Source organism: Peromyscus californicus, unplaced genomic scaffold (genome assembly GCF_007827085.1).
Source record: "Peromyscus californicus insignis strain IS unplaced genomic scaffold, ASM782708v3 Scaffold_21__1_contigs__length_65335640, whole genome shotgun sequence".
Lineage (NCBI taxonomy): Eukaryota > Metazoa > Chordata > Mammalia > Rodentia > Cricetidae > Peromyscus > Peromyscus californicus.
The window spans coordinates 64,439,567-64,463,076 of record NW_026294514.1 but is presented as its reverse complement, the minus strand read 5'-3'; the positions used below and the strand labels follow the sequence as shown (position 1 = coordinate 64,463,076).

At 40.8% G+C, this 23,510-nt stretch overlaps 1 protein-coding gene across 1 annotated transcript in view; it reads right to left on the bottom strand.

The window, feature by feature from the left end:
* The window catches only part of Dner (delta/notch like EGF repeat containing), a 320,292-nt gene that overhangs the window by 77,009 nt on the left and 219,773 nt on the right, over positions 1–23,510 (bottom strand). Inside the window, exon 7 of the mRNA XM_052750585.1 lies at positions 22,306–22,419. Within this exon, the coding sequence (XP_052606545.1) occupies positions 22,306–22,419 (114 nt within the window). The remainder of the gene's footprint in view (positions 1–22,305; positions 22,420–23,510) is intronic.

Below are 23,510 nucleotides of genomic sequence, written 5' to 3'. Positions count from 1 at the left end.
CTACCTCTGACTGAGGAACTATTGGCAATTTACAGCTGCCAGGAAAAGGTGAACTAGTTTTCTTTCAGCGTGTGGCCCCAGATTATATAGGCAACACTAACTGGGACTCAGTGGGTGTATAAAAAAAGAATACAAAATTGGATGTGTGTAGAATGGTGTGGAGTTTCAGGAGAGTGTAATATGATCAAAATATAATGTATGAAATTCTTAAAGAACTAATAAAAATTTTAAAGTAGCAATTCTGAAATACCCAAAGATTAGCAAACTATATGAGAACAAAATTCAGAGTCCCATCCAGGAGGTGAAGAGAAAACTTTGGATTTACAAACCTCCTTAGGGAGAAGGAAATGAACATCAACCAACACGTGCAGAAAGAATGACCACAGTGGCACCTCGTGTGTGTGATAGGTGGTCTCAAGTTGTTCAGGCCATAGACATCAGGAAATGTTGGAAAGAAAACAGAATAGCTCCAGAGAAAAACTCAAGCCCTAACATGTGAAAGCAATGTCACCAGACAAGTGATTTCAAAGGACTTTTGCAAAAGAATAAAATGCAGGAAAAAAAAAAGAGATGGATTCAAGGGCTAAAATGGAAGGTAAACAAAACAGACCTGCAGGAAAAAAACCTACCAGGGAATAAAGGCTGATTTAAGAACAGGAAAACAAGAAACCATAATTTATCCAGTTGACTCTGCCTTCAAATTTTGTATCTGAACCAATATAGATATGAATGTCTGCTGAATATGCATTATGCAAATAAAACGAAAATACCCTTGAGATACACACATTATTAAAATCAGGTATTTAAGACCAAAAGAAATCATTTCTGAGAAATTTTAAACTGCAAGACAATGAAGTCACTCTGTGTACTATCAGAAATATAAATAGCTTTGCAATATTAATGAGTATATGAAATAAAGCAATACTAGCAATTGTACTGATAGTATAAAGGCAAGTCACATGGAGGAAGTGTGTGTGTAAGTCTGTGGAACAACTCTGATTGTGCAGCCTTGGGGAATGGTTCAAGCAACACGTGAGAATCTAATTCTTTCCTTTGTGAACCCCCACATCCAGCCCATCAATCAGGGATTCTTGTAGCTCCCATTGCCAAAACATATCCTGAACTCAAGTACTTTTGGGGTGTTCCCTGGCCCCTACCCCAAAGCCACTACTATTTCTTCCTTAACAAGTGTCCTCCAGTGAGACTCCCTGGTCTAGCTTAACCCTACAACCAATTCCCCATAATTTATGAGACTAGCTTTCATAAAATGCAAATGTTATCATACTTCCAATCATCTTCAGAATAACATTGAGTGTCCCTCCCATGGACAGCATGTCCTGTGTGCATTAACTCTGCTATCCAGCCTGATGCTTCATTCTCTAGCAGCTGGGCCCAATGGCTTCCATTCAGTTCCCAGACACAGTACAGTAGACTAGTCCTAGAGCCTTGCTACCTTTCTGGAAGTTCTTGCTAGTTCTCTCTCCCTCTCCTCTCTCTGTTGGATATCCATGATCATGTGGATGTGCCCACCTTATGGGTAATGTTAAGCGCATGTGTGTGAGATCACAGGTCAACACTAAGCATCTTCTTCTATGGCTCTCTACCATATTTCATGAGACAGTCTCTCACTGAACCTGGTGCTCACTTATTCATTCAACCTGGCTGTCCAACAGGCTCTAAGGACACACCTGCCTGCACCATACCATACCCCTGGGATTAGGTAACAGATATTCATGATGGTATGTAGAGAGCTGCGTGAAGCTGCATTCTTGAGATGGCTCTGGCTTTCGCCCCCCCCCCCCCCCCCCCCCCCCCCCCCGCCCTCCCGATGGCAAGTGCTCTCTATGTTAAACAACTCCTTATTTGGCTTGGCTTTAGATTTCGGCTTGCTAAGGCATACATGCACCTAAGGCATACGTGCACCTATCCAGGAATCCCATGTGGCGCATGATGGCTGGTGGTCTGAGACCTATATAAGGCTGGGCGGGCTCTCCCTAGGGGAGAAGAACAAAGGACTCAGATTTTGAAAGGACCTGAATAAAAGTTTAGAAGAAGAGCTCGGTGTTGTGTCTTCCTTGCTGATCGAGGTGGATGCAACAATGGTGCCAAGCTTTCACATGGGTGTAGGTAGAGTTTTCCTGCCTGGCCCACAGTCAGGACAAATCTCTCTCACCTGCCAGTCCCACAGCCACTCAGACCCAACCAAGTAAACACAGAGACTTGTATTGGTTACAAACTATATGGCCGTGGCAGGCTTCTTGCTAACTGTTCTTACAGCTTAAATTAATCCATTTCTATTAATCTATGCCTTGCCACATGGCTCGTGGCTTACCGGCACCTTCACATGCTGTTTCTCATCATGGCGGCTGGCAGTGTCTCTCTGACTCAGCCTTCCACTTCTCAGCTTTATTCTCCTCTTTGCCCCGCCTACACTTCCTGCCTAGCCAATGGCCAATCAGTGTTTTATTTATTGACTAATTAGCAACACATTTTCCATACAGAACATCCCACAGCACATGGGTGCTGTGAATTCATACTAGAATCCTCATGCCTGCATGATTGACACTTTGCTGAGTCATCTCAGCCTCTTTGTGCTCTCATTCTTGGCTCACATATTATACATGCCTCTCCTGCTGACTCCAGTCTAGTGGAATTTCTATCACAACACCCCACTTGCTATCTTCATAGCATTTTTCTTATTGGAAATGGCATATCTGTGTATCAGCTCACCTGCCATCTGTCTTTCCACCCTCAACAAGAAGAAAAATGTTGGCTCCCTTATTTGCTAAGTCTCAGCAGCCACAGTACTTAAGTTATTGGAGGCACTGAGTAAATATTTGTGGAGTGAATGAGCACAAGAATGAACAGATGTGGGATGAGAACATATTCTAATAGAATCATTACACAATAGAGTAGTCAGAGAAAGAAAACTAATACATATGGATTGGATTTTGGAGATGACAATGAGGAAATATGAAAAGGATAAATATTAGTCATCAGATATTATGATAAAAGGTACATAAATAATCACTGAATCAGAATAAAGGTAGAGAGTTTAGTTCTGAGTGTGCTCCAGATGGTACAGCAAAGTAAGGAGAAGGTTCACTTAAGAGTCATTTCTCAGTGAGGGATATAGAATACATGGGAGATGCTGCTGGGAGATACTGTACTGTTTCTATTGGGGGTTAGGGGGGTCTGGTCCCTCGATAGTCCCCTCCCAGGGTCTACGAGGAATCTATAACCAGCTGATAATTAATCTTTGATGATAAGAAATGAATCTATGTACACAAAACTCCTTAGTCCATACACTTATTATTCTGTGTCAGTTCTCTCTATATACAGCTTCTATTCAGCTCTCATGCCTAGTTCCTTTTCTTGCCTGATTTCTCTCTACATTTATCTGCTGACCCCTCTAAGTTCTATCTTAATTCTCTCATCTTAGTTCCGCCCCATCTAGGTTCTCATCCATCTAGCTCCTTCCCATCTTAGCTCCTCTCCCGTCTCCTTTCTCATCTTGTTCTTCCCCATCTGGCTCTTCCTCATCTTCCATCTTGTTCCTCTAGTACTCTTAGCCCTTCAGTCTAGTTCTTCCCATCTAGTCCATTTCTCTCCAGTTCTTACTTATCTAGTTCTTCCATTCTCTTTTTTCCTCTCTCTCTACTCCTCTTCATCTCCTTATACTCTCTGTTCCCCCTAAGTCTCTCAGAAATCCAGTTATAAACCCAAGCAATAGCAAATCTCTGGCAGAGCAAGGTCACCAGGCTTGAATTCTTACAGGGTCATAAAGGTAGGTAAGAATTTTCCTCAGGCAGTGACCACCAGCCTTTCTTTTACAACCCAAAAGAGGAGTGTTAAAGGACGAGGTCAATAAAGCTATCCTCCTGACCTAGGAGACAGGTGTTCATTTCGCCTTGGATGCTTGATAGGTATTTTAGATAAATACACTGTTAGAGTTCTTGAAAACACACATAGCATTATAAGAAAATCACTGTAGGAATCCATATATATATATATATATATATATATGCTAAAATATCACCAAGACTTCTTAAGCCATGGCTTGACCTTTGGAGAAGTCCTTGACTTTTCCAAGTAGTAGCTTTTGTGATAGTAGCTGAATTCCTTTACATTTTCCTGCAGGTTGCAACAGTTTCTTCCCACAGATACTGGGATGATTCTGGTCATACATGGAGGGTTGGAGAGAAAACGCAGGCTATAGTTCTGGGGTCAATAGGTGGCACCAGCAGTGATTCAAAAAAAGAGAGCTGGACTTTGTGTTGGGTCCTAAAGAAAGCCCCAGATTTGGCTCAGGAAACAAGAAAGAGGAACAATGTTGGACTTGGAGAATGGGTTTTGATTAATGCATATGGAAAAGTTAATTTTAAGCACATTTGTTCTCCTTCCAAGAAAGCAGACAATTTTGTGGGACAAAGTGAAGGGGGAAGATATAGGAAAATCAGCTACAAAGCTATCAGATGTAAAAGATTCAATAAGGCTGCAGTTAAACTGTGACTTTTAGCTGGGTATGAAAGTATGCACTGGCATCCTAGCTACCTGAGAGCCTGAGGCAGGATAATCAGTCACTTGAGTTTGAAACCAGTCTAACATGGCAAGACCCTAGATAGATAGATAGATAGATAGATAGATAGATAGATAGATAGATAGATAGATAGATAGATAGATAGATAGACAGATAGATGAGATAGATAGATAATAAATAGACAGATGTGACATTAAAATTCTATTTTAGTTTCTCTTCAAAGGGCATTAAAAATGATTCTTCAAAGACATTCACCTAAAATCTAAAATGATTGTATTTTGGGGACAGAATCATGAAACGTTCTTCTTTAAGCTTGCTTGAGTATACATGTTTTTGGTAATTCTGGATAAATGCTTGAAATTATTTAAAATGCTATATAACATCTCAGCTATCATAGAAAAGCAGACTGTGGTAAAATGCAATGGAAATGGCCAATGGATTGGCAATCACAATGACCAGAAGCTTCATTCATTGCAGACTTGATTCTTAAAATAACACATTCCTCATACAAATTAAATTATAATCACTTATAAATGGGGAAATTCTAAAGGAGACCATAGGAAAAGAGAAAAGAAAAACAACTAAAAAAAAATTAGCTTAGGAGAAGCATAAATATCAACCAAACTGATGTTAAATCACAAGAGACAAAGTTGGATCAAAAAAGATTTAGTTAACCAAAAATTAATAAATTGAACAGTTTCGCTTGCCCAGACTGCTTGCTTGGTCAGTTGTATATCAGGTTGGGTCTCTGTGTCCTGCCTTAAGAAGTTTGTAGGTCTCAGAGCCCAACCAGATACTTCAGACTACCTCCTTGCTCCACAGAACAGGATATTTTGCTCCAAGTTAAGGACTTAAGTCAGCCCCACCTTCTGCATCTCTGTGCCCTAAAGGAGAGCAAGGAAAGAGATACCATGATAGAGGGAGACATCATGGGGATAAGGAGAAACAGGGTGCTAGGGAATTTCCCAGAAATCCACAAGGATGACCCCCACCTTAGACTACTAGCAATAGTGGAGAGGGTGCCTGAACTGGCCTACTCCGGTAATCAGATTGGTGAATACCATAACTGTCATCATAGAGCCTTCATCCAGTTACTGATGGAAGCTGATGCAGAGATTCATAGCCAAGCATCAGATTGAGCTCCAGGAGTCCAGTCAAAGAGAGAGAAGAGAGATTCATGAGCAAGGGGCATCAAGATCATGATGGGGAAACCTACAGAGACAACCAAACTAAATTAGTGGGAACTCATGAACTGTGGACCAATAGCTGTGGAGTGGACTAGGCCCTCTGCATAGGTGAGACAGTTGTGTAGCTTGACCTGCTTAAGGGCCCCTGGCAGTGGGATCAGGCAGGACCTGTCCCTGTTGCATGTACAGGCTTTTTGGAGCCCAGTGCCTATGGTGGGAAACCTTACACAGCCTTGGTGCAGGGGGTGGGGCTTGGACCTGCCTCAACTGAAGGTACCAGGCTCTACTGACTCCCCATGGGAGGAGGCCTTGCCTTGGAGGAGGTGGGAATGAGGGGTGGGTTGGAGGGGAAGCCTGGGGTGCAGGAGGAGGAAGGAGAGGGTGATTTGTGATTGGTAAGTGAAATAGAAAATTTCTTAATAATAAAAAGAAAAATAGGTAATAAGAGATAAGTCTTGCTTTGGAAAAAATAAAATTTACTTACTTTCTCAGCTATGTTTCTAGTACAAAGGAGCTTTGCATCTCATTGGAAAAAACAATGGTGTCCATGTTCTTTCTATTCTCAGTGTGAAGTATAAACTTTTAACCAGACCGTCACAAATCATGATTGTGAACTCTAGATCAAAACCAAAGGACAACAACCTCAAAGGCTGGAGAAAGCCAGACAAAGCCAGCAGGATTTGGAGGGTAATCAAAATGTAGATCAGTAACCAGCATGGGGTATGTTGAATTTGAAGACTTTGACCTTGAGGGTGGCAACAGGTGTGACTGCTGACAGGGAACTAAGACACCAGCATTGAAGGCATTCCCTGTGTCTTAAGGAGCCTAGGGAAGGACCTCAGGACAGCACAGTGTTGGGAGAGAGCAACAGTCTTGACTCTAGAGAGGGCACTTTTGAAGTCTGTTTGAGTTTCTGGATGACCCAAAGCATGAGTGAGATACTGGAAGCAGCTAATGAGATGCAAGCTCTCCTCCCCACTGCTGTCTCTAAGTTTGTAATTCTAACCAGAAAGAGGCACCTGTTTGCTTCAGTGACTGCTCGCTAATCCATCTCTGTAACATGAGCTTCCTCTATAGGATAAACAGATTGTTGGGACAGTTAGGAGGTATTTGTTCACTCATTCATTCAACAAACACCTCATCTGTCTGTAAGTGCTATGTGCTCAGAGGGACACAAACCCAGTTAGTATCACTGCCCTCAAAGAGCTTAGAGTGCCCTGATGGAGCGTGGCTATGCACCAGCTGCCATCACAAGAGAAAGAATATATTTAGAGAGGATTTGGTCATGTGATGCATAGATAACTGACAGCTTGACACAGGGAAGAACCTCCCAGCAAGAGTCAAGATTAGGTAGGCCTGTGGAGGATTGTCTTCATTATGATAATTAATGGGGAAAAACTCAGCCCACTATGTGTAACACAAGTCCCTGGGTGCAGGTTCTGGACTATATAAGAGGAGAGAAGCCGGGCGGTGGTGGCGCACGCCTTTAATCCCAGCACTCGGGAGGCAGAGCCAGGCGGATCTCTGTGAGTTCGAGGCCAGCCTGGGCTACCAAGTGAGTTCCGGGAAAAGGCGCAAAGCTACACAGAGAAACCCTGTCTCGAAAAACCAAAAAAAAAAAAAAAAAAAAGAGGAGAGAAAGCTTGCTGAGCACTAAACATGCATGCCTTCATTGCTCTCTGCTCTTGACTGTGTATATAATATGACGAGCAGCTTCAGTTCTTATGGCCTTGACATCCCCACCATGATGAACTATATAACCAGGAATTAGGAGGTAAAATAGACCCTTCTTCCCTAAGTGCCCTTTTGTCAGGGTATTTTATCACCACCACAGACAAGAAACTAGGACATAACACAAGAAGAACATGGCTGTCAGAGTCAAACACCTGAGTCCACCAGGACCAGAAAACCATAGGATTCATCTTAAAGTGGTATAAGAACATCTACCTTTTACAGTCATTGTGGGAATTTAAAAGATGCCTTTAATCACTTACTCTCTGTTAAATATTGTTCCAAGCAGTGTAGATTTATGACTTCTTTAATCCTTAGATCAACCCTGCCATGTAGCTCCCAATAATACTATCAGTACTGCAGAGACGGGAAAATAAGGCCTGGAGAATTGAAACAACTTGCCCAAGGTCACCCAGAAGTAAGTGATGAACACAGACTCAAACTCATGTAGCAGCAGCGATTTGAGTCTCAGCTTTTAACTCCCAGGTTAGGCTGAATCAATAACCTTAAAGGACAAGCACACTGCGTAAGACACATTGCACATTCAATAAATGGCAGGCATCACATGACTGCTACGTTACTGCAGATACTGCAGTGTCACCATGAGCCACAACTCTGAATATATTTTTTTGAGATTATAATATTATTACATTTCTTCCTTCCTTCCCCCCTCTATACCCTTCCATGTTCCCCTCCTTGCTCTCTTTCAAAAGCATGGCCTCTTTTTGCATTATTACATGCATATGTGTGTGTGTGAGGATATATGTTCATAAATATAACCTGCTCAGTCTGTATAGTGTTACTTGTATGCATGTTTTCAGGGCTGACCATTTGATATACATGGTGTGCTCTTCCCTCAGGAAGACTATTTCTCCTGTTCTCAGTATTCCTTAGTTGCCTGTAGTTCTTTGTGTGGGGTTGATAGCACAGGTCTGAAGACACACCTTCAGAAATTGAATTAATGTGTATACACTAAGTGAATTCATCCTTCCCCCCTTTTTTCATGTGTGTGTGTGTGTGTGTTTTATATATATATATATATATATATACACATGATGTGCAGGTATGTGTACATGTGTTCAACTGTGTGAGAGCACAATGTGTGTATGAAGGAGCATATACATGTATGTAAAGTACCAAGGCTGACTTTAGGAGGAGTCTTCCTCAATTGCTCTCTACCATATATATATTATATACCTTATATATTATGGTCCCTTGATTGAACCCAGAGATTGCCAATTATAGCAAGTCCAGCTACCAAGCTTGTTCAGGGAACCTTCTGTTTCCACTTTACAGGTACTAGAATTACAAGTGGGTACCCAAGCCTACCCTACATTTACATGGGTTCTGGGCATCCCAACTCTGGTCCTCACAGCAAACACTGTAACTGCTGAGTTATCCCCCCAATCCCTATCTGCTGTGGAATGTCATTCTATATGCTGTGAATATGTGTTGCTCTGATTGGTTGATAAATAAAATGCTAATTGGCCAGTAGCCAGGCAGTGCTGTGGATATCACTCTGTATAAATAAAATGCTGATTGGCCAGTAGCCAGGCAGGAAGTATAGGCAGAACAAGCAGAGAAGAGAATTCTGGGAACAGGAAGGCTGAGTTAGGAGACGCTGCCAGCCGCTACCAACATGTAAGATACTAGTAAGCCACGAGCCATGTGGCAAGGTATAGATTTATAGAAATGGGTTAATTTAAGATGTAAGAACTAGAAAGCTAGAAGCCTGAGCCATTAGGCCAAACAGTTTAAATAATATAAGGGTCTGTGTGTTTATTTTATAAGTAGGCTGCTGGGGCTTGACGGGACCCAGAGAGAAAAACTCCAGCTACAAGGCAGGAAGTATGGGCAGGATAAGCAGAAGAGGAGAATTCTGGGAAGAGGAAGGACAAAGAGAGGAGTCACCAGCCAGACACAGAGGAAGCAAGATGACAAGGCAGAACTGAGAAAAGGTACCAAGCCATATGGCTAAACATAGACAAGAATTATGGGTTAATTAAATGTAAGAGCTAGTCAGTAATAAGTCTGAGCTAATGGCTGAGCAGTTATAGTTAATATAAGGCTGTGTGTGTTTATTTGGGTCTGAGCAGCTATGGACCAGGTGCGACACAGGAAAACTTCCAACTGCTTTGGTGCCCAATGTGGGGCATTGAGACATATAAACCTAAGAAAGTTTGAAGACTCTGAATGCACAGAAACAGAGCCACACTGAGCTTCCTAGTCTCACAGTCTCATGCCAGCAGCAGCACAAACTTGTCTCCTGACAGCTGCCTGTGAGATGGAACTGGCTGCCAGCCACCATGAACTAAGCAGCATGGCTGTGGATTCCTGCCACAATACACAGAGGTGTCTCCATGCCACACAGTGTGGTGTGTGGTGGATTTAGCCTTTGCTAGTACAGACAGACAAAAAGAAAGGGAAACAAAGAAAAGGTTTTTGGGCTACACGCTGCTCAAATGGAAGCACAGACCCACTGCCTCCCAGAGTCAGCAGAAAGCATGGCTCCCAGAGCTGGCGGTGAATTACCTCTGCCATGTTGAAAAGCTAAGATGGGTGGAGTCAGCAGCCAAGGCTGCTGCTTCAGTACTAGCCACTGCAGTTTAAAACAATAGATTCACAATAAGGCAGATTCAGATGGAATAAGACTTTAAATGGTTTACAGTGTGTGTAAAAATATATATAAGCTTAGAAGAGAGAGGAAAATGAATATAGACAGTTATATAAAGAAATAGAAAGTTTTAAAAACTAAAGTCTTCAAGGAGAAAGTAAAAGTAATTTAAAAAATAAGCCATGTAAAGATGGAAATCACGCCGGGCAGTGGTGGCACACGCCTTTAATCGCAGCACTCAGGAGGCAAAGCCAGGTGGATCTCTGTGAGTTCAAGGCCAGCCTGGCCTCCAAAGTGAGTTCCAGGAAAGGCGCAAAGCTACACAGAGAAACCCTGACTCAAAAACCAAAAAAAAAAAAGAAGATAGAAATCACACAGAGAGTCTAGATTATATTGTCTTTGGGATTTTTAACTGTGGGGAGACATTTGATTGCAAAAGCTGCTGAGTTAAATCAATATGTATATTTTAAAGGTATCTTGATTTTAAAATTTATGTCTAAGGATATGCTGCTTTGGAAAAGAGGTTTTGCTTTTGTTTCCACAGAAGATGAGAACCTGTGGACTGCTTCCAGGATAATATGGTTTGATCAACCGAGACCCCCTGAAAGGTCTCCGATGACACCATGGCCCAGATGATCCAACAACATCCAAAAACAGCTTCAAAGCAACTGGCTCAGACAATGCAGCCTCACAGACTATTCCAGTCAGGACTTGACCATAATTCTTAATTTTCTCAGGATTCCCAGAAGATTGCCAGCACCCTCATCCAGCAGGAAGTAGTATGAGAAGCTATACCCAAATTCCCAAAATATTGTTTATGAATGTTTATTTTTATTTAAAGCAGGTTGATTATAAATGCAATCTCATTCTAAAAGAAAAAAAGGGGGATATAGTATAGATATGATAGGATAAAGAGTAACAATTTGTTTAAAATGTTTTACATTACTATGGATTTTAGTTTACTGATACAAGTTTAAAGTTAATTTTGTTATACTGTAGTATATTTCTACTCTCGCTTAAGGTATTATGTTTGTGCAGCTCATTTGAAATTGTAGTGGATAATTAAGAAATACAGATTAATAATTAGTCTTCTACGATAGTCAAACTTATACTCATGTAAGTTAAGTTTTATAGGTGTACATAGATATAATTCAATTAGGTAGATAATCTTCAAACACTTTAAAGACCTACAGAATATGGCATTTAAAATGTTTTAAAAACTTAGACTTTTGTGGACAATGAGACACGTCTGCTCCTGGCAGCACCAATTACTTCAAAAATAATGGTGGTCATTGAATAAACTCATTATAGTGTTCGCTTTCTTTGTGGCAAAAGTTAGCCACTGGGCAAAAAAGTGCCCTTGAGACAGCTGATTGACAGTATGTTGTATAAACTGGACATGCAGGATACATAGGAAGGTGACCACTGAACTTTGCAAGTTGAGATGGTCCATCAGGTTCTTACTTTGCAGAAGAAACTGCCAGATATTCTACAGGACACAGATAAAAGTGACTGAGAGACTCTAAGCCTATAGGCTGAAGAAGGATGCCCCAACATTGCAGAGGAACTTTGGGTAACTGTCTAGGTAGCCAGCTATCTCTGTCATTCTAGATTGTTGAAAGTTGTTTACAACGTTCTTCCTGTTTACTTAAGTAATATTATATCCTTCTGAGGTCTTTGATGTAGTTGAAGACTAGATAGTTGTAATTATAGTTTTCCTTAGTCATGATAAAAGATAAATTAGATATGAAACTTTAGACTCACAAATATAGGATAGATAGAATATTTTCTTTAATTTTGCCAAATACAAATAGACTAGATATTGTAACTATAATTCTTGCTTAATAACTGTTTTATTATATGTAACTTTACTATGCTAAAGTTAAAACCTTCCTCTTTGATTAGAGAAAAGGGGAAGTGCTTTGGAATGTTGTTCTATATGCTGTGAATGTGTGTTGCTCTGATTGATTGATAAGTAAAATGCTGATTGGCCAGTAGACAGGCAGGAAGTATAGGCAGGATAAGCAGAAGAGGAGAATTCTGGGAAGAGGAAGGACAAAGAGAGGAGTCACCAGCCAGACACAGAGGAAGCAAGATGACAAGGCAGAACTGAGAAAAGGTACCAAGCCATATGGCTAAACATAGACAAGAATTATGGGTTAATTTAAATGTAAGAGCTAGTCAGTAATAAGTCTGAGCTAATGGCTGAGCAGTTATAGTTAATATAAGGCTGTGTGTGTTTATTTGGGTCTGAGCAGTGGCAGACCAGGTGGGAAAATTTCCAACTACACCCATCTACTTCTTTTTTTTTGGGGGGGGGGGAGAAAAACATAAGGACATCATCATCATCATTATCATCATTATCCATGCATTCGTTCACCAGATTCTAACTCCAGACTGCCACCTGTCAGTTTGAAGCTGCCCATCACCATGGATTACCCAGGGGGAAGGAAAAGGTAACTAGGAGAGACAGGACCCAGTCACTCACTAAATGTCCCTCCAGCTGTTGTCCTCACAGATTAAGGGGGGGTTAAGCAAACAAAGCTTGGTGCAGTATTCCTATTTCAACAATTTCAGAGACCCTGGACTCTGCATAAAAGGGGAGGAAAGTAAAGATAAGAACAGGATAACTCTGTCATAAAAGGAAAATTAAACTCTATGAACAAAACACAGAAAGCAAACATCACTCACACTTGGCAAGACTTAGTGAATGCCCTGTTCTGTTTCCAAAGGTGAAACTCTACACCACTTGGAAACCAAGGGTCTTGGCTGCTATAGTTCCTAAGTGAAGTGGTGGCTCAGGGACCCTGCCAAATAGGAGAGGAAGAAGTACATTTATTCTATCCTGTTAGGTTTATGGGAACACATTGTAAGTTCTTGTATAAATACACACAGTTTTATGTGGTCCTAAGGGAATGCTTTCACCAAGCCATTATCCACTTTAGACTACTGCAGAAAGCAGTCCACTCCCAGAATGCTGTGATACCTAAACAAGTATTAGATGATATGTCTAGTTCCTGAATAGGACATATTAGCTCAGATGCAACTCCTGCACCATGTGCTGTGAGCTTCTATAAACCTTTTAAGGTACAAAGCATTCCCACTGAAACTGGAGTTGGACAAGAGGGTTTATATGGCTAGAGTACTCAAGGCTATAAAATTTGGGAAAACAAAACAGTTTGGATAAATCCACAGAGCTTGTTGCAAGACCTCTGGGCTAACATAAAGGTCTAGACCCCAGGCCTCCTCTAATGATGCTTAAACTTTCCACTATGAACATTACCCAAAACAAAATATATGTATGCATTTATCAAGAGACTCTTAAAATGATATATTAGAATCAAAGATATTTAGAAAGGTAGTAAAGGTAGTAATTAGTTGTCAAGATCTTATAACCAGGTGGCAGGAAGAGATACAGTTTTATATGACTCCCCCAAGGTAACATGCCTAATTAATGGTCATTATCCTAGCTAATTTACTCAGCACTCCCTACTTCTCATGTATGGAGCTAGAGTCTTGTATTCTCTGTAACTCGTGTGCTGATAGCATCCTTATTTTGGAAATGAGGAAAATGAGCCTAGAAGAAGCAAATACTTTGGGGTCTAGACACAGATCTAAACAGTGTGACCCTAAAATCCAACCACTTGACTCCACAGCTTCATCATTAAACCCAGGTTTGGGTTTCCTGCTTTCAGGGCCAGAGAACACCACCTTATCTTCATACCAGGTGGGGATGCTTCTGTGCTATAAGTTTAAAAGCCGAGTTGCATCTGATAGTAGATGGAAGATAGGGGTCCCCACCAAATTGCAGCACTTGCCTTCATGGTGATACAGCAAGTGTGGTCCACATAGATCCTGTGATCTATGACTACATACTGAAGGGGTTTAATGCTCATAAACACCTTACTATTTAGCAATACTGATGTTTTAGGGTCATTGGATCAAAGAATGCTTCCTGAAAACAGCACATGAAGCCCATATTTGTACTTTAGTCTCTGGCTGCTGTAAGCCTCCTGTGGCAGGCAGATGTTACAAAGGGACTCCACTCTACTGGGTGTGCCCTGTACCATGTGAATGGTCACACCTGCAAGCACAATGGACATCCCTTATAGCTTTTATCAGTACTGATTATTTTTATTCCTTATTGATCTCTGTGGTGTCTTTCAGCTTTCCCAGGGAGAGTTGAGATGCTGAGGTTGATTGGATGGACAGACAGATGGATGGATGGATGGATGGTAGCATCCAGACTGTATTTGCATGTGTGCTTAAACATATCCACACACTGAAAAGTCGGTATGTAGTGATAGGGTACATATATAATCAGAAACCTTCAGGGTTAAAATTCATCCAATTTCAAACTAAAGGATCTCAGAGTTCTGAGGCAAACATGAAATAACACTGAAAGAGAATGTCATAGCCACAGGCTAAAATGCCAGGCTTTCTTCCTTGTCTTTGCCATTGTTACCACTCGATAAAGTAAATAAAAGCAAATGCTTGTTTGTAATTTTATTTTTTACAGTCCCTATTATAATCAGAATGAGAAATACTTCTCAAATATGGACCTAGAGAAAGGTAAGTAGAAATCCTAATTAAAACCAGAATTCAGAGGCTGGAGAGACAGTTCAGTGATTAAGAGCTTGTACTTCTCCTACAGAGAACACAAGTTTGGTTCTCAGCATTCACACCTGGCAGTTCACAAGTTCCTGTAATTCCGGTTCCTTGGGATCTGCTGCCCTCTTTTGACCTCCTTGGGTACTCACACTTGCTCATTGTCACATACACATACACGTAATTTAAAGTAATATTTTTAAAAACTATGTATTCAGTGATGGAAGACAAACATCTTAGTATCAGAGATCAACATATACACCCCAAAAGACAGTTAGTGGTGGCAACACAGCTGTCTCCCTAGTGCCTGATTCTGAGCTGTCGAAAAGGCATTTGGAGAAAGCTGACGTCAGAGAGACGGTTCCCAGGAAAGACTTCACCCCCTGAATGCTCATTCCAGATCAGATGAACAAGGAGCCTTAAATGGAAAGGTATGAAGGAATATAGGGTGAGGGACACCAGCAAGCATTGATGAAAGCCCTGTCCACAGGAAAACCATGACTTTCTGAAAAAGACTGCTATGAGCAGATTCCATAATTTATTTTTAAGAGAGGGTCTCCTTTTTCCAGACTTAAGAACTGAAATAGTAGAGAAGTAAAGAAGCTTAAGAACTCAACAAACTGCATTTACTTTACTCACATTTACGGTGACAAAGATAGTCAGGAAGAGCAAGCCTCAGGGCAGCTGCACACAGGAACTCCCAGCAGCTGTGACAGTATGTGCAGGATGCGTGCAAGCCCAAGCCAGACCAAATCCCAGCATGGAGAGGGGAGTTGTGCACAAACTCCTGCCCCTAGCCGTAGAGCTATTGGTAATTATTAACTGCTGGGAGAGGGAGAGTTTTCTCTCTGAGAGTGGAGCTCTGGAGTGGACCAAACTCCAGTGGAAGGCCACGCATCCAAGAACATTTGAGCATCACACATTGGCCTTGATGATTTTTGGTTTGGGGGGTTTTGGGTTGTGTGGTTTTTGTTTTTGTTTTTGTTTTGTTTTTTGAGCATAAAGCTGGGTGGATGGGGAAGTGGGTGTGGGCAATGATCTGGAAAGAGATGGGGAGTAAATGTCATTAAAATACATTGTATCAAATTCTCAAAGAACTAATAAAAGATTTAGAAGTATCACGGGTGCTGGGGGTGTAGCTCAGTCAGCAGCTTGTCCTAGTATGCAGGAAATCCTGGCTTCAATCACCAGTACTGCATCAACCAGAGGGTAATGGACATCTGAAATCCTCTCACTCGGGAAGTGGGGGGAGCAGGGGGTTCAGACGTCCAAAACTATCCTCATCTATATAAAGAGTTCAAGGTCATCCTGGGATACATATTCTGTCTCAAAATGTATATAGAAAATAAAATAAACACCATAGGACTTATTTGAAAGACTATGTCCAGAGATGGTTAAAGAGCATTAGAGGCCAGTCACCTGGGTTCCAGTTCGTTCCAGTCCATTAAATAAAAATATTAATAGCACGAGCTTCATGAAATTGACTTAGGATCAAATTGGTGGACTAAGTAATTAGCATCTAAGTGTTGTCTTTTATGAGTGATTCATTTACTGAATAGTAACCTCTTTCTAATAGGAAACAGGAAACACGATCCACAGCTAAGGTTACTGGAGGTTTGGGGGCAACAAGGGGAATGAATAATGTCATTAGGCATGACAGGGAGGAGACAAAATCAACATCACTATACAAAGGACAAAATGGAAAGGAAGCAAGGAGGTCAAGGGCTGGCTTAGAATTCCAAAACATTTCATGCTTTAATACTTTTCAGAATTGCTTTAGTATGTGGCTAATGTGAGAAGGATCCTGGAGGCACAGGCTCTTTTCCAAGGACAAACTGCTCTACATATTTAGTTACTATCCAACCACGCTAAGAAGAAATATAGACATAAAGAGGATAAAACTCTGACACTTTCAGGAAAATGTATGCAACCAGAGACTATCACGTTAAGCAAAATAAGCCAGATTCAGAAATACAAATATCATGTTTTCCCTCATAAAAAGAATCTCAGTATATAGATAGATGATAGATAATAGATAAATGAGAGGGGGGAGTGGGTGAGTGGGTGGATGGATGGATAGCTGATAGATAGATAGATGATAGATTATTAGATAGACAGATGATCAGATAGATAGATAGATAGATGATAGATTATTAGATAGATAGGTAGATAGATAGATAGATAGATAGATAGATAGATAGATGATCAGATAGATAGATAGATAGATAGATAGATAGATAGATAGATAGATAGATAGATAGATAGATAGATAGATAGAGAGGTGAGATAGATGATAGATGATATCAAAGCAGAAGGGAACTAATTATTCTAGAGTTAGGTGGGGAGTAGGGAAGAGAGATGGGGGATGGGGAAGGGTAGTGATAAGGAAAATATAAGCAAAGTACAATGTATGGGACACTAAAAATTGTCAATAGAAAGTGGAATGCTTTTTCAAATGCTCATCACCAGTTATGTGTTCCTGATACAAAGCTTCCAGGCCTTCCCAAAGACATGTCAATCTTTAGTGAGAGAGATCTCTGAATAAAAAGGTTGCTGGGAAACTCACTCTCATCCTTTCAATGCCTGAATACCACAGTTTCCACAGCATGGTGCATGCAAAGGACCATGGGATGAAGAAGAATCCTAGACCTGGTACACAGGTCTTACCCTACTATAGGTCAATGGTGCTCGTTTAAACTTAACCAGTACTTCTTCCTCAGTGGTATCTCACTAGTGTGAGAAAAGGGCCCCTTGAACACAACATCTATAAAACCCACATCTCCATTTCTGTTTCCTCCATTAAGAAATACAACCTGAAAGTGATGGAAACCACAGATTTCTCTCTCACTGCCCGCGGCTCTCCATGTCAATCCTTCCCAAGAGGACTTGTCTTTTTCCCTTGGATTTCCCTCACAGTATCAGCTTCTTACTTCTTTCTAGAGTCTGTTCTTCAATTCCAGGGAGTCAGCTACTTCCTGGATTTCTGCAACTGTCCCCAGACCTTTCTCCTTATTTCCACTCTCATCTCTCTCTACATTATGTTCAATACTGTTCCAGAATAAAATGATCAAATTACTTGGTTTAAATTTGCCAGTGGTTTAATGGCAATTAATGATGGAACAATGACAAAAATATTAAATAATTGTTAAGAGCATATCCAACCTCTTTTATCTGCATTAGATTTTATTGAAAACAGAAGGCGATCCCTTGAAACCCTACACTTACCCTTATCATCTTGTAGATGTGATATTGAGGCCCCAGAAGGCAAAGTTACTTATCCATGGAATAGAAAGGTATGTGGTTTCCACAACTCAGGAAATTACTGGGGTCACAGGCAGATGGGTATCGAGGCGGGGTGTGGGACTTGTGGATTGCAGGGTCCGATGGGGGGTTTTGGTGGGGGGGCCTTCCCACAGGAGTTTTCCCTGCTGGCTGGCAACTGGGGTAGAGTTGGGTGGGGGTTCCCGGGGACTGGCTGTGTCCCAGGGCCTGGGGCCTAGGGGCCTAGAGAAGTAAGTGGAAGGGCTGGACTCGAACCCTAAGCCTCTGCCTCCCTCTACTCCAGGATGAAGTAGTAGTGCCTCACTTGCAGCCCGGGAAGCCCTATAAGCCTTACCCTACCCCCTTTCAACAAACTACCTCCAAGCCCTCATCTTAGCATCACCTCTGCCCTCAGGCCTTCAACAAACAACACTGCACCCAGGAGGGACCCTTTTGGCTGCTCCAACCATCAAGATCCAGTACCTCGCACAGCACCTGATGAATAGCAAGTACTCAGAAAAGCCTCTGCCAAGAAGGAAAACGATATATGAGTGAAAGCTGAGTCCCTCGGAGAACTCAAGTTGTGCAATCTCTCCTCTTTAAGGCTCTGGAGTTTGTTGTACCTTCCTACTAAATATCAAAGAAATGATAAAGCATTTGGGAGTTGACTAAACTCTTTTTGCAAAAATCCCATGTGGATCCATAATGTCCCTGAACCCTGACCTTGACTGAAGGAATAAGTCTAAAAGGAGGTAGGTGGCAACTGACTCATCCGGAGTGTGACAAAGCTTTGAAAAACTACTGAGTGTTTGTAGTGGAGTCACAATGGTGCCGCTTGCTCAGCCATCAGTCCTGGTATGCCTCCAAGTTTTCCTGTTTGTCTGAACTGACAAAGAAAGATAAAAGGAGGGTGGGAGGTACTGTAAAGAGCAGGCTCATAAAGCATATGTATGATACCCCTTCACTATGAGAACCATATGCTTTACCAACACACAAAATTGGGGCTGGGGGTAATTTATCCATCCTGCCCATGCTCCTTCCTAGGTGAGTAGGAATTAAACCCAGGTGCAGCTCACGGGAACCCAGGTATTAGAAGAGGGCCAGGCTCTTAGCCAGGGGCAGCTTCCGGAGATTTGAAGTAAGGAGATGTCTTCTGTGCAGGGTCTGCGTTTAACCTCTGCAGAGTATGAGAAGTTATGTAGTTGCCTGTGTTGTATCTGTGAATCAGGAGCTACTTGACAGTTTTAAGCACGGAAAAACTCTACTACAGCATTGTTCTTACAACATTAAAGATCTAAAGTAATCCCCTCACAGCAGAAATGGGAACAAAACCATTCCCAATGCCAGACTCTACCTTCCACCACCTGCCTGTCTCTTTCCTAGCAGTAAGCCCATCTTTTAAAATAAAAACAGTCCTAAAGATAGGACTCTCCAGGTGGCTTAGTTTTTCTAAGACATCATAAAGTTGCCGTGAAGCACAAAGAAGGCAAGCTATGTTGGATGTTTTAATGTGAGTTTGTATGGGAACTAAAACAAGTCAAGCAAAATAGAAATAGTGAGTGGAGTTTCACTATTAGGCTCCATTTTATTATTATGCTAGTTCATTTTATATGTACATATATGTATGTCAATATATATGTGTGTGTCAAATATATATGTGTCAAATTTTGGTGATTTTTACATATATATGTAGCATGTGTGTGTGTGTGTGTGTGTGTGTGTGTGTGTGTGTATGAAAATCACCAAAATCCTTAGATTGTTATGGTGATATTTTATTTGTGCTGAAATATGATTTTATTTGTATGTTAATAAATAAAGTTACCTGGGGGTCAGAGCTAATAGCAAGCCAAAGCAGAAGTCTGGCAGTGGTAGCACATGCCCTTAATCCCAATCACAATACTTAACATTGGATTAGATTTTTGTATATTGTATACAAATTATATATATTGAGATTGATATTGTTAGAAAATGCTATATGTATATTTCTAATCTTGTTCAAGATATTGTACTTATACCATTCATTTAACAATGTAATGCAATTTGCTGGTCCTTGAATGTTATTATTACCAACTATTAGGATATAAAGAAATGAAAGTTAGTAGTTAGACATTACAATCAAACTTGTAGTCATATTAGGTGTGTTTTCAAGATTGAGCAGATATATTTTAGATAGACAGGTCATCTTCAAACCCTTCAGAGATCTACAGAATATGGCATTTAAAATGTTTTAATAACTTAGAAATTTTTTCTTTTTTTGTTATGACTATGAGATATGTCAGCTCCTGGCAGTACCAAACTACTTCAGAGAAAATATGGGCATTGAAGAAACTGCATATGGAGTTAACTTTCTTTGTGGCAAAAGTTAGCCACTGGACAACAAAGCATCCTCAAATCGACTGCTGACAAACAGGACAAAATGGACAGACAGGACATGAAACAAAGGACTACCGATTCTTGCCGAAACAAGTGTGGTTGTGGCTTTAACAAAAGGCATCTTCTAAGGCCAGGACAATGTGGCACCATCTCTGAAATGGCCCTTGCAATCCGGAAAAGGTACAGTGTCCTTTTCTTCAAAGGCAGCTGAACAGGCAGTGGACTGATGGCTTCTGATGTGCAGCGGAACAGCAGCTGAAACAGTTATTCTTGAAAGAGCAACTAAGCTGATGGAGTCTAACCTCTCAATGGTAGACTGGCATTTAATAAAAGAGTTGAAGCCACCTGCAAGCTGAGAAGAAAGGGATGCGGAGAAGAATGGGATGCCAAGATAAAGCCACACACACAAGCCAAGAAGAATGGACAGCTGAATTCAAAAAATAAAAACCATCAACAATTTCCAGAATTTAAAATCCTGAATTATGACATGACACTAGTGGAATTCAGGTGTTTCTGGTATATGGACTGCTCTTACCCAATGTGAAGTTGAACTGTTGACCTTGTGTACATCCTACTTCACAAATAAGTCTGTCAGATACGCTAAGCCTATAGGCTGAAGATGATGCCCCAACACTGCAAAGAAACCTTGGGTGACTATCCAAGCAGCTGACTGTTTCTGTCAACTCACATTTTTTTTGGAAGCTGCTTGCATGCACTTCCTGTTTTTATTTTTGTTAGGTAATATTATTTCCTTCTTGGGTCTCTGAGGGAGTTGAAGATTAGATAGTTATAGTTAGTTAAAGATTAGATAGTTATAGTTTTCCTTGTTAAGAATCTCAGAAAAGAAACTCACTAAAGAGATTTAAGTGTATAAATTTGAAAGACATTATAAGATAGTTCTGTTAGTAATATAAGTTAGGATAGAAAGTGAATCAAGCACATTTTGGACTTACCAAAATAGGATAGATAATGCAATTATTTTCTCTGAATTTGTCAAATGCAAATGGACTAGACATTGTTTAGGTATTTATTGCTTGTATATATTGTATATAGTTATTGTACTTTCATATATAGTTTTTCTTATATTAGTTATAACTTTTTCCTTTTTTCTTTTTATTAAAATAGAAAGGGGAAAATATGGCGGTATTTTATTTGTGCTGAAATGTGATTTTATTTGTATGTTAATAAATAAAGTTACCTGGGGGTCAGAGCTAATAGCAAGCCAAAGCAGAAGTCTGGCAGTGGTAGCACACACCCTTAATCCCGATCACATGACAGACATATCTCTATGTGTTCAAGGATACAGCCAGTATGGAGACACACGCCTTTAATCTCAATACCAATCATAGAGACCTAGAGGTCTGTATAGACAGGCAGTGACGAGTAGGTCATGTGGTTGGGTTTACAACCAATGAGAAGGCAGAACAGAAAGTCAATAAAAGGACAGACACACAGGAAGTAGGTCTCTTTCTGAGGGGAAGGACGGCAGCGGCAGGAAGGGTAAGAAGGCGGTTTTTAGTCTCAGCTCTTAGCTACTGCTCTGACCTCTTGGGCTTTTAATTCTGCATTTGCCTCTGTGTTTCTTATTTAATAAGACTGTTACATCTACAGATTGTATCTATTATTCAAACACAGCAGTAAAGAGAACCCATGTTGGACATGGCGATGCATACCTATAATCTCAGTACTCAAGAGGTAGAGGCAGAAAGATCCAGAATTTAAAGTCATCTTCAGCTACATAACAAGTTCTAGACTAGCCTGGGCTACACAAGACCATTTCTCAATAAATAAAAGAACAAAACTGAGGGGATCATATTCTGGTTCTGCTCTATAAATTGTGTGTGTGTGTGTGTGTGTGTGTGTGTGTGTGTGTGTGTGTGTGTGTGTTTCTCTTGTATGGAATGTTTAGAAACTAAAAGTATCAAACTGATCAAAAGGGTTTATGATTTAAAATGGAAAATGAAAAGCTTTCCAAGAGTTACAAATCTTACCTTCCAGACACTGGCAGGTGAACCCACTGAGGCTGGACACACATGTGGCTCCATTTCTGCAAGGATCGAGGACACAGTAATCAATCTTGGACTGGCAAAGCTCTCCAGTATAACCTGCAGAAAAAGAAGATGCCTGTTGTCCAAGACCTGGTATTCTAAAACCACCAGAGCCACCCCCAAATTGAGAGACTCAACCAGAGTCCACCCTTGGAGGCAGCAGCCTTGCACAAGAGTTTCTCAGACACTCCTTGATCTTGTGTAGTTCTATAACCAGAACCTTAGAGCTATGGTTCAAAATGTACTCACTTTGCAAATTGCTTTCTCTCATACTAATTCTGAGTTTTATATTATCAGAAGCTGTAAAAGCTAAGATTGAATTCCACTGTCCCTTGGACAGTATCCCTCTGACATGAAGTGCCCTGGGACTGAGAGGGGGCTACCTTCCCTCAGTCACCACCATACCACACTATACAAGAGGTATTAAATAGTTTTAATGGGTCTAATATTTAGAACTAAAAGCAGCTGCCTGTGTTAATTCTGTACCCAGTGCTCTCATTTTAAAGACTAAGAGATTGCGGCACATACAACAATAATCACATTAATATATTATTCTTAATACTTATTTGAGTCATAAATCCAGCTCTCCCTTTCCTATGAAGCTAGCCCCCAGGTGATCTTGTGGGATAGTGACATAATCCCAGGCAAGCGGTGGGAAAATCAGGTTGTAAATCTCCTAGAACACCTTGGGCAGCCTGAAGGCTTTAAATAAATCCCAGATTTTTAATTCACTTTGAAAACAAAGCCCTCCAGAGAGGCAAGTTTAAAGAAAATAGCACACTAAAATGCTCATCTTAGAGTGGGCAATGCTTCAGGGAAAATACAAGGTATAAAATACAAGGCAAAAAATGGTTCTCTTCATTGGTGATATCTGAGTGACGAAATCATTGATAGTCTAGAGAAAATTCCCATTATAAATTTAAACAGACATATCTTCGACACCATTATAATTATACAGTAGTATTTTGTATGTTTCCATGGTGTCTTGGACTACATGAAAACTTGCCTTTCTGGATTATTAGTTTTGAAAGGCCATCGCCAGCACACACAGCTGAGACATGAAGACCTCAGACAATGAAGTGAGTGAGAGATGATCTGTCTAAACTCCAATTACCTGTCCTGTAAGTGTGAATTACAATGGATGGAGG